This window comes from Vanellus vanellus (assembly GCF_965231255.1).
Source record: "Vanellus vanellus genome assembly, chromosome: 14".
Taxonomy (NCBI): domain Eukaryota; kingdom Metazoa; phylum Chordata; class Aves; order Charadriiformes; family Charadriidae; genus Vanellus; species Vanellus vanellus.
Window position 1 is genome coordinate 16,255,936 of NC_138919.1, and position 15,483 is coordinate 16,271,418.

Genomic DNA, 15,483 nt, shown 5'->3' on the forward strand with positions numbered 1-15,483 from the left:
CATAACTGCATGTAAACAAAAATCAGGCCCATATATTAAAAAAGAAGAATCTCAGTATTCATTAAGTTAGTCCACTCAAGTAAACGTAATTGAGAGATGAGCATTTACTTTTCCAAAATGTATCATGAAAACGAATAGAGTGAAGGAAGTGTGTATCTACTCCCTCATGCTGCACCAGGACCATTAAAAGCACATGAATTATTTTGTCAAACTGCTTAGGAAGTTCAGAGATGTTCTTAAAATAGTCATTTATCTCAAACTTAGTATGAACAAAGCTACTTTATTCTCTTTAAACCTTAATTAGTGTACTTAAAATGTAAGTTGCGTTATCAAATGTAATTAATCATACTTTAGGGTGGGGGTATTCTGAGCTTTGAAGTGACTTACATTCTGCTGCTTGGTATAATCTTGTGCCCGTCTCTAAACCATGTCACTTGTGGTCTCGGATAGCTGAGTATGTGTAGGAAGTTTAGAACTGCAGCTTGTCCTTGAGTCACTGTTTTTCTCTGGTTTGTGTCCATGAAATTTCCCATGTCTGCAAAGAAAAAATTATACTGAGAGTCCTGGAAGTTCTTGTCTCTCTTCCCATTTGTTTTCAGTGGACAGAGAAGTAACTGTGTTTTACAATAGGCATTGGCGTTGCTATAATTAGTCAATATGACACTACAGAGCACGAGACAGTGTTGATTAATACAGATTTATATGAGCAGTAAGGCATAAGGCAAAGCCAAGTGCTGCTGGTGCACACAAGAAGTGCATCAGTCGGCAGTACTGCATGGCCTCACTGTTCCTTTGCAATAACTGAGGCTGTTTTTAACGGAAAGTGACATTTTAATTGAGGTTTGTTTTCTTGTTTTTCTTTTTTTTTTTTTTTTTTAAATAAATCCTTGCACAATATAAAAGAAATTGCCGTGCAACGCAAAGGAATGCAAATGGTGTATATAATTTTATCAATTTTTTGTCACCAATTTTGTTAATCCTTTTATGCACAGCTACACAAATAGACAAGCAGCTGTATCACTTGTAGTCAAACCGATGCACAGTCAGGGCTACGCAAGCAAGGCAAACGGAGATCAGAATAACAAGGCTGGAGTCCTGCTGGTAGCTGTTAGCTCTCCTGGCACCGTACTACCGTTGCAGCAGCGCATCTGGATCTCTGACATTTCCAAAAGCATCAGTAGTATTAAAGAGCAGCTCTTAACAAAGATTTTAATGGAAAAAAGAAAACTACAGTTGCAGAACCTCTGGCTCTGAAGGTTTTATTTCATAGAAAAGTTTATGTATCTATGGAATCCTTGTAACAATTTCAGTGAACATTTTCTTCTTGTTTTTCTTTTGCCTTTTGTGTCACATTCCTACCATTAAAATAAACAGGGCTATAGGCTCCTACTTATTCACCCTACAAAGAACTTCTGTGCATTTTAATTTGCTTTAAACCAAGAAACTGACACACACAGAACTCTTCTGGCTTCTGCCACTGATTTCCCCCCCCCGTGTTTTTTTAAGGACCACAGGGTTCTTCACAAGTTCTCTGCTGTAGAGAGGGATGCAAAGGACATTGAAACACAGAAGACTACTATCAGGTCTGTGGATGGCAGGAGATGAGAAGAGACAGAACAAGAGCAGAAATTAAAAGCACATGGTATTTTAAAGAAGCTTTAATCATCTTTGTGATTTTCAAGTTATTTATTCAGACATAATCAGCATTGTACTTCCTCTGTTGCTCCATATTTCTTACAACTGTAATCAGATCATCTACTTGAAAGAAGTTTCAAACTGCGTAGGTGGATCTAATTAACTTCGCTGTCATATGATTATTTTAGCCTTCGCAATCCAAGAGTTTTTAAGCCCATTCTGTAATTAAGATTTACTCAGCAGTTTTCTCACAAATATCTGTTCCCATTAAGTTAAATAATACGTTAGCATGTGTTGAGAACGTTTTTTAAATTATTTAACCAGTTCCCTGCTACTTCAGAGATCTCAGATGTGGAAAATACCTCAGATCTTTCTCAATTCACATTATAATTGTGCCTTTCAGTTTCTCACTAGAGATCCTAAATTTAAGCGCATTGGGAAGCATCCTCTACCCAGTGGCAAAACCAATTCATTTCCCCTGACCCCTTCCGAGTTAAACATCCAACGTACAGTTCCCTGTAACCCTTAATGTCTGGATAAGGTGACTTTAGTAACCCCTTGGATTGCTGCTTTCTGATACATTTTCAAGAATAGTCAAAAAGTAAAATATGGCAAAATATCACGCACTTCATTATGTCCATACAGCTTAAATCAATTAATTTAGATCAAAACCATTAAAATACAGAAAACAATCACAGGGTATCAATACCTACCCTGGGCAGAGGAGAAAGAGGATATTTAAAAATTGTAGAACACTTTAATCTGTGGGAATACAGTGCAAGTCTGACTGGGAGTTTTCACTATAGAAGCCAAATAGGTCACCATAGGTTCGAGACCAAAGGTCTCCCAAGTCATACAAGAACTGCTTTGCTTTGTCTTGATACCTTTATCAGCGAAAATAAATAAATAAATAGACTGCTGAATTCAGACAGAGAAGTCTTAAGGGAGAGCTTTCTACCCTTATTCAGCAATGCAGAACTACAAATTAAATGGGGAAAAAAAATTAAAACCAACGGAAATTAAACAATTACACTGCTTTCTCTCTCCAGAACAACAAAACGCACACACAAAAAAGCCTGGAGACTCAAAACACTTCACTGCAAATCTTTTGCTCATTCAGAGGGGAATAAAACTGTCTTTTCAGGAGACAAAATTCTTTAGCAGCAGCAGCATCAAGGTAAAGTATTCCTGTGCCGCCTCTTCACCATCATTCCCACAAGCACCTCCTCGGGAATTGCTCCCTCCATTGTGCCACTGCCACTGCCTGTGCAGCTGCGCAGGGAAGCAGACGCGGCGGAAAGAACTATTTTAACAAACCCTACAAAATAATTGTTGCTTTTTTTTGTTGTTTTAACGTTGGAGAAGTTTCCCAGTCCACAGCTGCACAAACAAGTTTTCCTGCTGCGCCTAAAGGGATAGCGCGCTGCATCGCAGCACAAGACGGGGAACGATTAGTGGGATGGAGGAGAAAATGGGTACGTGTCTCTGGTGCTGCTCCCAAAGCCTTTGTCCCCTGACACCACACCGGTAGATGCCGCTCCAGAGGCATCTAGGCTAATCTAGTGGCTCGCTGCTGCCAAAGAAGCAGCATCTCCCCCTCACCTTCCCCTGCTCCATCTTCCCCTGCTGAGCTTGTTGGTGGAGGTCCCCCACCCCATCAGTTGCCCTCCCCGTGGCTTTCACCAGATCCTCTGTGACCTGATATAATTCACTGAAACAGAAGAACAGCAGTACTCGCAAGGGCCTGAGACACATCGGAGTGAGCACAGGATCACCAGGAGGAGCAAACGGCAGGAGCGTAAGTGCTGGTAGAAGGCAGGGAAGGAAAAACCCCTTTTAGCAGCGGTGGATTTCTACGTTAGTTCCCAGCATCTCTGAAACACCACCACTGAGAGATCAAACATCAAATGACTGATGCCACTGACAGTACAGATGTAGTAACATGATTTACTGTAATACAGTAAAGTGAACATGATACCAAAACTTACATGGTGTCGTTTGCAACTGGTTTTATTTTAAAAACACAGGAAATCCCATGTAACTTCCCTCATGACATAGTGATTAACTCGAATCAGTTCCTTGGAATTGGGTTTCTAATAAATAATACAATGTATCTAAATTCCACTTATCAAGTGACATTTACTACAACTGAGTTTCCAGTTATTGACCCTCAGGAAGAGAAATTTGATCCATGTATCGGATTGCTTACACGCAGTATACAAATCTGTCTTTTTTTTTTTTAATGATTTTACTTTGAAAAAAGAATAAGGCCTAATTTTATGATTATTTCCAAACAAGTTATTTGGATTATATTTTCTATATGTTAACTGGGAAAAAAGAAAGAATTATGATCTGAAATCTTCACGGCGCTATCTCCACCGTAGGGTTTTCTTTCAGATACCCTCTGCTCTCCTCTGGGCTTGTTTTGTTTTGTTTTGTTTTGATTGATAGTTTATTTTGTGCTATATGGCCTTTCTTAATCCCTGCGTATTCAGGGAAAGGTATAATAGTTTTCTCATGCTACAGCTATCTCCAAATGATCTTGGCTTGATGGCTTTGAACGGCTCAAGGCTTACTCTAAAGACTAATGTTGCACCGCTTTGAACTGTTTCCCAGAAGATAACGAGTGTGGGAAACTTCTTGTGACGCAATAATTTTAAAATTTAATAAATATGATATCTGATCACTTTTCAGACTAGCAAATGTTATTGGTATGTTGGTTTTTTACCCCCAGAAAGAATCGATTAGCTAATGAATCACAGAATAACTTCCATTCATACATACATGCCACTTGGACTTCAGATCTTCTTTGCAGCAACGCCCCCATCCTGTTCCGTACGACGCACTGATAGAAGCCAGCATCAGTCCTCTGCAAAGCTGGGATGACGTACCTACAAAACGAAATGCAGAATTACAGTCCACTTCTTCCTAAAGGCACATCAATGCTACTTCAGGTGGCACTTCTTATTCCTCCTCTAATACTTTACACATTGTCTCAAACGCTTATCATATTTTTTCTTGCAAGCAGCATTCTCAGGTAATCTCTGGTCTTTGGCTACAATGTTCTCTGTATTGTATAGGAGAAAAAAACCACTTGAAATGCATAAAATATCTTTCAGTCTTAAGATATACATTTGATAAATACTAATTAGTTCTCCACAAATGCTCTTGAAATACAGACTTAAAGGTTTTCCTTATTTTTATCTACCCTCATTCATAAGGCAAATAAGCCTGGTATTTTGTTCAGAGGTGGCACAAGAAGACTACAATCTAAATGTAGGCATTAGGAAGACTTGCAAGAAATATCAACGCTCTCCAACGAGAAAGAGATGTTCCCTACACCGTGTGACCACTGTAACTCTGTGTCTGTACACTGTGTGACCACTGTAAGAATACTGGAAAAGACGCTGCGCACTGTGGCTTGTATTTGTTATGTCCTTCAATATATTTAAAAAGTCACTTCGTCCACTAACGCTCACCTTCCTCATTCAACTATATCTGATTGCTCAACATGAAAATGAGCTGATAGGCACAGTTTTAATGTGAATAAAACACATGAATACTATAGATAATCCCGCATTAAACAAACATTAATCAAAGCGCATATTCCCCCGGTCACCTTCTGGAGATATTATGGTAGGATTAATGAAAGTCTTAACAAAAAGATAAGGAAAAATAATACTGCTGAATTTTAATCTTCAGAATTTAATTCCACTAAAGAAAGCATCTCTTCTCATACTCACACATACTGTACACACCCACATCCAGAGCTTAATATCTGAACAGGATCAGACAGCATAAAAACAAAGGAGGTAGAAGAAACCTAGTTTAAGCGATAAATGAAGACTATAATCACTGCATTATAATTACAACCAAATACACTACAGCAAATAGGTCAGGCAACCTAAAACAGTGAATTAAAACAGAGCCCAACACCATGGATAAATTTTAGCAATCTACTGTGATTCCCAGGAGACGCCGGCTTCCTAAGGATACGAGTTGCAGGCAACGGTGTTGTCTGCCCGCCTGTGTGCCTAAGCCGACTCTTCCCGACCTCCTCTGGAGTAACCGGCAAATTTTCTCCAGGGATTACGACAATTTGTACTGGGAAGATAAGGAAGACTCAAAACGGTGCTCTGTTTGGGAGTCACAGCAAAGCCAACACTCAGCACACAAATACTTGCTGGCCAGTGAGTACATAGCTCTGAATTAGCCGTGTTGCCTCTTGCCTGATGAGTACGCCATAGGAAATAGAGTGAGAAAATAGGTGCAAATACAAGGCATAAGATAGAAATCAATAGGACATAAGGCTTCCCTAGTTCCTTACAGAATAATTTCCTTCTCTGCCAGGCAGATGATTGTTGCAAAATATCATTATAAAGAAAAAAAAAAAATTAAAGATTCTGACAAATAAATATTGACAATTCATTTTTACAGTTCATTTTACCAAATAGTTTATAGCTGAACAAGCTGTTCTTCCTCCCATAAAGATTTAGTATTGCACTTGGCTAACATTTATTCCTCTGCTTGTCTATGAAATAGAGCCAAAATGAAAGGCTTCTTTCTTTGGTATTCATCTGTACCAGGACAGTAATGCAGAGTTCGTTTTGCTGCCACTAGGACAAAACAAACCCATTAGATCAGAAGTGTCCTACTTTGGGTTTCTTTTCTGACTTATTAATGTTTCAGCAGGAAACATTCTTAATACGTTGCCTAAAGAGAAGAAGACCTTGTAAAAGTTTACAGCGAAAATCCCATCTACTTTGGAAATCCCAGCACTGCCCAAACCTACCCAGCAGCTGGCTTCTCAGCGGACCTACTGGGCAACTATGGGCAGGTAAGGAAAGCAAAATTAGAAGAATTAAATAACAAAGGTAAATAAAGAGGATAGAACATAGGTTTACATTATTTGAGACTAACATGAAAACTACAAACCTGGGCAAGAAGTAAATCTATATTAATGGAATTTCTAGTTCTGTGTTTACAATTCTAAACAGCGTTTACGCACCCGATATGCCCGATTATTTTTTTTAAATATTCTTTTCTATTGACCTAATGGTCAAAATACTGCTTTTCGTGCTATGCTTTCAGCATTCGACGTATTTTCTGATAGGCAAGAAGGGATACAAATAGTGCTTTCTAAATTCAAAATGAGACTTTCTTCCATGGAATGAATTTATATCAAAGCTTAATACAATTTTTTACAGTGGGAGGTCATAATTTTGCTTTAAATCCGTGTACACTCTAAATTTGAAGACAGAAGATCTTCCCATTGTACAGATGCCAGGAGGCTGCTTAAGGTTTCTGGGGATCTGTGCAAGTACTTTAGAAAGTCAGACCAGAGAGTTTCTCTGGTTTGAATGGTACAGCCAACCAGAAACTGGCTATTTAGCAAGTTTCTATAGAAAGATGTAGAGTGACAAGCATAGAAGAAAGCTTCAAGGGACGTCTTCCAGGGCATAACATGATCCATCACCAGGACTGCAATGAGTTAGAGCTTAAGGATGAAGTGATATTAAACACCTAAGGAGGAATGCTGGTTAACGCTTTCTTAAAGTTTCCCAATGTTTCATTCCTAATTTCAAATTGACACCCTCATTTTAATTTTAAATGCTCTAAGAGTTAAAAGTGAACCTATAGGCTACAGGTTTTAATAGCCATAATTGTGAAGACAGAATTAAATCCAAACGTATTTTCTTAGATAGTCATATAACTTATTATCCATCCAAACTTTTTAACAAAATAGTTTGACTTATGCATCAACTGATACAACTTTTTTTATACAGAATAAAATTAAAATGTGTCCAATGTTAAAAACATATATATAATAATCACAGAATCATAGAACCATAGAATGGTTTAGGCTGGAAAGGACCTTGAAGATCATCGAGTTCCAACCCCCCGCCATAGGCAGGGACACCTCCCACTAGACCAGGTTGCCCAAGACACTTTTAAGTAGTTTGAGAGGAAAGTATACTGCTGCTTAGACACAACCTTAGCTTCTTAAATTGAAATAAATTAATATCTTCAGGCCACAAAAGCAAATACGGAAGACACACCTGGTCCAGAACTCAATTCAAAAGAAAACAAAGAAAAAGAAAAAAGAAAAAACTCACTGCCTGAACCTTAAAGACTCTTAAGTTATAGACAACGAAAATTGCTACTGCAGTCAGCAATATTGATTTGTTTTCATTCCGTGTATCTCAGATCACAAAGAATTTATAAGGTTGTTTTATAAATTCTTAATATAAACTAGCGTATGCACAGTCACTATAAAAGCCAGGCTGTGCACATAATCAGCATCGTTATACAAAGAAAAGCTGTTCTTTCAGGGTCACCAATGTCAAAATTCAAAGACTCCAATTAGTTCTTTACTCACTTGGTGTGTTATAATAAGCTTTGAATATTTTCAGCCTGTTACAATATAGACATTACTTTAACTGAGGCACACTATGTAATATCAATTGCCAAAAATCTTTGATTGATGATTCAAATTGCAGCAGAAGTCACTTACACAGGAAAGATTCATGCATTTAAAGAGAGTATTTACCCAAGAGAACTGCAGAGCAAACTATTATAGGGTCAAAGTTTAAATTTTGCAACTGGAATTTTTATGTCTAAGCATATATTTTCCTTCCTTTCATTCATCCTAATGCACCTATGCCATATAATCCTTTTTGGAAGCTTAAAGCTTTGCATTTCTATAGAATTGAAATCCCATTTGGCTTATCTCTGACTGTGGTACAGTAGAAGGGCTGCAACTTGTAAATTAATATTTTCTATCAATGTTATATCATTATAAATCAGTAGTTTCCTATCTTCTTAATCACCTCTGCAGCAGATGTTTTAATTAGAAATACAAAAAAGAAAATATAAAGATGCAAAATTAATAAATGCAGTTGTATCATGACCCGACATTCACTAAACTAAACTAAGTCCAATGATAAGAAACACGGTACTCTATAGAGATATGTATACATACAGCTTGGGAAAGGTGTTCCAATACAGCGATTCTAACTTCTCCCACAATACATAGTAAAATTGCGATTTTGCTTAGGCTGTGCCCTTATTTAAGAAATACCACAGCATTCTAATCTTAGTTTCTAAATGTCACACGTTCTTATTCAGGTTTCTCCTCCTATCGTGGAATATAAGTCTCTCAGTGACGAGTACATCGGCAAAGTTTGAGTTCTAACCTTTCGTCCTCCCACACCATCTCTTTGTCTTCCTTTCTGAGCATCTTACGCTGTTAAGAGCTGTTGTCAGCTCCTTCTACCAGGGAACTACAAAAAACTTTGCTATTGTTGATCAAAACAAGTGGCATTTACACAAAAGCCATATTCAAACCCTCTGTGAGTAATTGTGCTATTAGAGATCTTTTTATTTTCTAGAAAGTATTCACAAATCCCTTCCACATGTATGTATGGCTCATTTTGAGGTCTCAGTGAATGTCAAGGCTTAAAACCAGCAACCGTTAATAGATGCAATTACTCAGGACTAAGTGGTCTCATCTAAATCAAAGGTCTTTAACTTCTAGGAAAGTCCACACAGAGCTATAAAAGGGTCTAAAATGTTTTTAAGGGACTTTTTTCCCTACTGCTCTGTCAACAAAAATAATACCAAAAATTTTGAAGATCTTTAAGAAAAGTAATTATGGACTACCTTGTGTAACAATATAGAACTTGGTATCCTTATCTGCATTTTTATACTAATATATACTGTAATTTCTGTCTATAGTGACGGAGCACAACTTTTCCCTGCCTTTAGCAACGTAATTACCGAAGTGCAGTATTTAGCTTGGTTTGCTAAAGATACAGTGTTATCCAAGGGCTCTGTCTGTCACGTACCCACCCCTTATAACTTCTGAATTCACGAGGTAATTTCGACAAAATTTGAAAGCAACAAATAAGTTGTATAAATACGAAACTTCTATCAGGTTATGGAAATTGCCAACTGCATAGGGGAGATCCCATTAAAGAAGAGCAAATAAAACTTGGCTGGTTTACACTTTGCTATTTGGCCAGCCACCTGCCGCCCACCAGCAGGACTGTAGCTGTGCTTAGCCACAGTGGGGTTTTTCTCCTGCGGAATGGGCAGGGAGTCAGTGAGGTCCTGGGAGCAAACTGCATAATCAGAAAAAACCAGTTTGTTAAACTATAAGACTAATTCTTGCATTCTCAGAAACGAAAGCGGAAGTTTCATGTGCGATGTAAGATAGACCACATTCTTCTAGATCTTATTGAAAAGAATAGTCCCATAGTCCCATTGAGCTTAGCTTTGTTCACGGATGAGTAGCACGTCACACAGAACGTTTAGCTAAGGAATATTATTACAAATACATGTAAGGTTACACCTCCAGCAAAAAGTATTTTTGGTACTTAACAATTCTGTCTTAGGACCCTTGTTTTGAAGCCTGAAATATCATTTTTAGCAAAGGAGACTCTCTCATAGAGATCTGACTAATTTACAAGAAAACAGTCTTTCGTGATAAAAAACATTGTCAATGTATCAGTATCCACAAAGCTGCTTGGAGGTATTGGGGATTTTGGGGGTGGGCGGTGTTTGTTTTGGTGGTTTTTTGCAATTACACTTAGAGAAGGCTGTTATGTAGCTTTTATTTACTTATATTCACTGGAGTAGGCGGTGATTTCACTGTCATTGTGTAACCACTTGAATTCCAAGGGCCAGCTGCCTTCGGCAAGGCACGTAAGTACAAGTCGATTTCCTTCCAAGTGTATCTGGGGCAAGCCTGGTTCAGTCTTGAAGTATGGTGCAACATCATCTGAAAAACACAGAGAAAATGGCTTTGTAAGCTATTTACGCGAGTATAGTATAAGCCGCCGATATTTAGCTCATTTCCTCTCAAAATAGCCATTGTAAAACAAAGAGACAACATGATTCAGTAGTTAAGGCTTTCACCATCATATTCATAACTAAGCTTTATCTTTAGAGGCAGAATTCACATCATCTTGATAACATCGTCCTTGGTACTTCTTTAGAAGAGAAGTGCCCACTCAGACAAGCTTTTGTCCACGTTTACTGTTTATACGTATGAGAATTTCAGCATTGTCTACTGTGGCAGGCAGTGAACAGCCCCGGTGGCTTTTTTTTTCCCCCCTCTCCTCTGTGAGGATTAAATCCACTCAAAGCTTTTTTTATTTCTTGAATAGAAACCCGAAGAGTAATCTTGGATAGAAATGATTATCACAGCAGGAGAAGTCTCAGGGTAAATGAAGAATTTTGATAGAAAAAAAAGAGTTTAGAAAAAAACGGCTCACAAAATCGCAAGATTAATGTATTTTTCAATGTTATTGCCAACCAAAATGTGTTCAATTATATTACCTGAAACCACTAACAGATTTTGAATTAGTGTACTTCAATAATGTTCAAGGGTCACAGGTAGTCCCCACCTCTCATTCTCCCGTGGATCGCAAATGCTCAAAATACTCCAAGCAGCAAAATTCTGGACTGGTAAATCACCAAAGTTCCGCTCAAACACAGATTTACTATAAGTCTACACCAGCTGAAGAGCCGCCCCTTGGCACCTCGGGAAGATGAAGGTTTTCATGCTTTGCACGTCAAATTCCTACTTGTAACTATGTAGGAACTACAGACTTAATCTAAGAAGTTTACAAATACCTTTCATAAGCAAAAGTAACGTGTTTGTGTACATATATACAATACACAAGTTACATTCAGAGATTTAAAACAAAATATGGAATAATATTTAATAGGCAGATGTTACTGCACTCTGCCTTTTAGGAGTGCAGTCTGTGTCCGTAATACATAAAATAAATAAACAAATCAATAAAGATACACAAATGTTGTCCCAGTGCAACTAACCATTCAGTTAAATTGCTAATCTGTCTTTTCAAACTTATTTTAGATTAAGCTCAGGTAGTTTTCTACTTGCCATTTCCAGAGTTTGAGCTATCTTTTACGGTTTAGGGGGAAGTGACCTCATGTACTATTCACGGCTGGCTGAAATTTTTGAATCCACAAGTCATGTACTATCATCTTTAATAGTTGATAGCCCCAAGAGAGCACCCACACACCGTAGGGAAGACGGGCTGTGGGTGCCTTTCAAGGTGCCCTGGTGTTCCTCCGCAGACGGGGACAGCAGCGGGTACGTCTCGGCCTGGAGATGTCGACCTCGCTAAGCCCTTCATAGAACCACAGAATCACAGACTCGTCTAGGTTGGAGGGGACCTTGAAGATCATCGAGTCCAACCATCAACCTGACACTGCCAAACCCACCGCTAACCCACGTCCCTCAGCACCACGGCTGCCCCTCGGTTAAACACCTCCAGGGATGGCGACTCCACCCCTGCCCTGGGCAGCCTGTTCCAGCGCTTGATAACCATTCCAGTGAACAACTTTTCCCTAATATCCAAACTAAACCTCCCCTGGAGCAACTTGAGGCCATTCCCTCTTGTCCTATTGCTTTTTACTTGGGAGAAGAGACCGACCCCCCTCACTACCCCCTCCTGTAGAGAGCGAGAAGGTCTCCCCTCAGCCTCCTTTTCTCCAGGCTGAGCACCCCCAGGGCCCTCAGCCGCTCCTCATCAGATTTGTTCTCCTTCGCTTTGCCCCGTATGGGGGCCCCTCTATCACTGAGCAGACCGCGCGGCAGCGCACGCTCGTTACTCGTTCCCAGCCTCATCCCACGCTCCCGGGGCAGAGCTGCGCTTGGGCTGACTGCAGTCACAGGTTGACCCTCACCAAACTATTTGCTACAATTGGCTTTAAAATTGAACATCAGCTGCGTACACATTTGATGATTGGTATTGACAAATGGCCTCCCCAGCTTTTAGCATTTCACTTCAGAAAGCTCTACTTCTGCAGGGAAAAAAGCACATCATCTTAAAGCAATGCTTGTTTGTTACACAAAATCTCACCTAACCAACTGAATTAAAAAACATACTTTGAGGTAAGGCCCTTTTCTGATCTGCAGCATATTAAACTATTTGTTTTTCAAACAAATTGATTAATGGCTAATGCAGATCAGTAACATTTTCTTGAAACTGGATATGTGGGAAGCTCTGACAATTCAAGGTATGAGAAAACAGGAACAGTTCCAAACTACCAGGCAGTCCCGGGTAAACCAAAGATGTTTTTTGCAATTCTCCACTCTGTTTCATGACTGAGATTACATTCCCCAAAGCTGCTTTTTTTTTTGTTTTAATGACTGCAAATATTGTGAAGTCTTCTCAATTCCCATTTTCTCCTAACTAGTAAAATCAACAAATATTTTAAAACTTTATACAGAAAAATTTAAGTCAGAGTTAGGCAGTATTAGTGTGAAATACAGTTATTTTACCCAGAGCAAAAAGCAATTTTTTACAAAGATATTTCTAAACAAGTGAGGAAATGTTAAATGCTTTCAGAGGCCTCACATATATTTTCGGGACTCTCCCAAAGGAGTTCCCAGACGGACATTCTGCCCCGGCAAGAGTAAAGGCGTCAGGCTTCCTGGGGAGATGGAGAGGCAGCAGCAGGGAGTCGTGCTGGTGTCCAGGGGAAGGCACTGCAACAGAGCCCAACTGGTAAACTGAACCGATTAGTGCCGAGTCCCCTGAAAACAATGACATTTACCTGCCAGTGTTTAGAGGCTCATACAGAGCTTGTTAAACTATTCCTTCCTGAAGAAAGTTGAGCCATTCGGGGAGATCACAATGAAACCGGTACCTGCACTATAAGCCTCTACCCGAGTAATTTGTTGATCCTGTTTTTCAGCGACTTAAAGACTCAAGCAGCATAACCTCCTTCATTATTCCACTCTGAATTATCCACTTACTCCTTCTAACTTATGTCTTTCCGAGAACAAATGATTTATTTGAAAGACAAAGACTGCTGCCCACAAGTCTGTCATTCAGCCCTACGTTTCCTGCTCAAATATTCCAAACCCAGGGATGCTGCAACCCACTCAGAGCTATCTCCCATTTAAAGTATCACAATCAAGCTGGCATTACATGAAAACGATTCTCAAAACTCAATCCAATTCTGGTAGAAGCTAAAATTTAATAGACCCACGGGAATATTTTTATAAAGAATATAGCATGCTTTATAAATTACCCCAGCTCTCTGGAAGATTTACTTAAACCCTTGAAGTAATTTTATCTTCTCATCTTTTATTCCTGACTTTCTCATCAATCACATACCATCAGTTTATCAAATTCAATTATGTAATCAGAGCTCACTAAATATTCCCTGAAAGCAGAAATGAAAATAAAATACTGAGCAAAGATTCCATGAAGAGAGGTAGCAGAAAAGCTCTGATGACTTTGGCATTTCGGCGGCACAGGCTGCTCACACCTCAGACCCAAAGGGTTCTGCACCCTCAGCCTCCCACCTGGAAGCTGTAACGGAAAGCAGAATTTTAAACTGGACCTACAAGGACAAGTTCGGTTGTTACGGAGCATCTCAGGGGAACAGGAAAATTGGCAGGAAAAATGAAAGCCATCTCAAAAAGAACTGGAAGTGAGGGATGGAGGATATAAGAGGGTCATTTAATAAGCATGAGATACTTGCACTTCATTAATTAAGTACAGGAAGGGCTCACTATAAGGCTAACCTTGGCCAATCAAGGGTTTAGAAGCACTGAGAGCATCTCAGTTTTTATTCTCTTGAAGGATGGAGCAAAAAGCTACTGAAAAGAAACAGGAATAATAAAATACTGGAATTAATATTCTTAGCTAAAATAGCTTTCTGCCTAAAAAAAAAAAAGGCTTTTCTTCTAAATGCTAAATGTGTTAACACTTCCAGGCTCTCACGCTCTTCAGAGATGCTGATTTAAAAATAAAAATAATAATAATTAAAAAAATGTCTGAGTTGCAAGGACGAGTGAAAGGACACATATATATAGCTTCTATAAATTGTCATTAAGTCTGCTTACCAAACTCGCTAACATCCTGACTAGTGTCCTTAAAATGTTGGTGCAGATTTATTTTTATGTAAATCTCAAGAAAATATAGGATTGGATATGCCCAAATTATCTGGAAATTTGCTCCAAAACACGTCCGCCGTGCTTTTGTGCATCCTCAAATGGCAAGAGTCCCATTATGCTGCCAGGTTAGCCCGTCTATTTTCTTTCTTACCATGCAAAGCTTAGATGGATTTTATCTCAAAATATAGTTTCAGGACCTAATTCAACCATGCCCATACACTTTTGTTCGGATTAATGCTGACACTTAACTATAAAAATGGTGCTGTGTGCAATAGTTATCTGCTCTGGGCTTCTGCCCAGCCCTCGCAGGCGAGATGCATGGCAGAAAAGCTGAGAGCTTGCTCAAACTCTGTTCTCCCTGAAAATCATGTTCAGGCACGAACCTACCAATAGTCTGTAAGAGGAGAAGGCAGTCTGACTGTACAGCTTTGCTCTGAATGGAATGAAAACAAAAATTCCAAGAGTTGCTACTCATTACTGAACCAAGGGAAGCTAATCTCGTAAGGATAGCGTAAGTGAACATGACTTTAGAAACCGAGGAGGGTACCATCCCAAATACCTCAAACATACCCTCTAATAATCCCATTAACAAAGTTTGGCTAATGATTCTCTAACAGCTTGCATTTGTAAAATACATAAACCAAAGTCAGATTAAATAGACTTTTCATTTACTACAAGATCTTGAAAGCAGTCCTGCAGTCCCGTCCCTCAGGGATTCATATATTTTAATTAAAGATGTAATTTGATCTTGAACGCCTCTTTCCTGCGGAGAAAAGGAAAGTTCCCATACTCCAGAAAAGTACCACATCACCTTCATCAGTGAACAGCGCTGCAACTACCCTGTCAAAATCTTAGTATTTTTTTCTTCATAAATGTTGAATGTCAACAGTTACAGGTAAAAT

General features: G+C 39.0%; 1 protein-coding gene across 1 annotated transcript in view; it reads right to left on the reverse strand.

Moving 5' to 3' along the window:
* Positions 1-15,483, reverse strand: part of SDK1 (sidekick cell adhesion molecule 1) — a gene marked incomplete at its 3' end in the record, with an annotated part of 423,737 nt that overhangs the window by 289,089 nt on the left and 119,165 nt on the right. The window contains exons 2-4 of the mRNA XM_082490690.1: positions 10,258-10,417; positions 4,420-4,526; positions 388-535 (exon numbers count right to left, since the gene is read on the reverse strand). Of these exons, the coding sequence (XP_082346816.1) occupies positions 388-535; positions 4,420-4,526; positions 10,258-10,417 (415 nt within the window). The remainder of the gene's footprint in view (positions 1-387; positions 536-4,419; positions 4,527-10,257; positions 10,418-15,483) is intronic.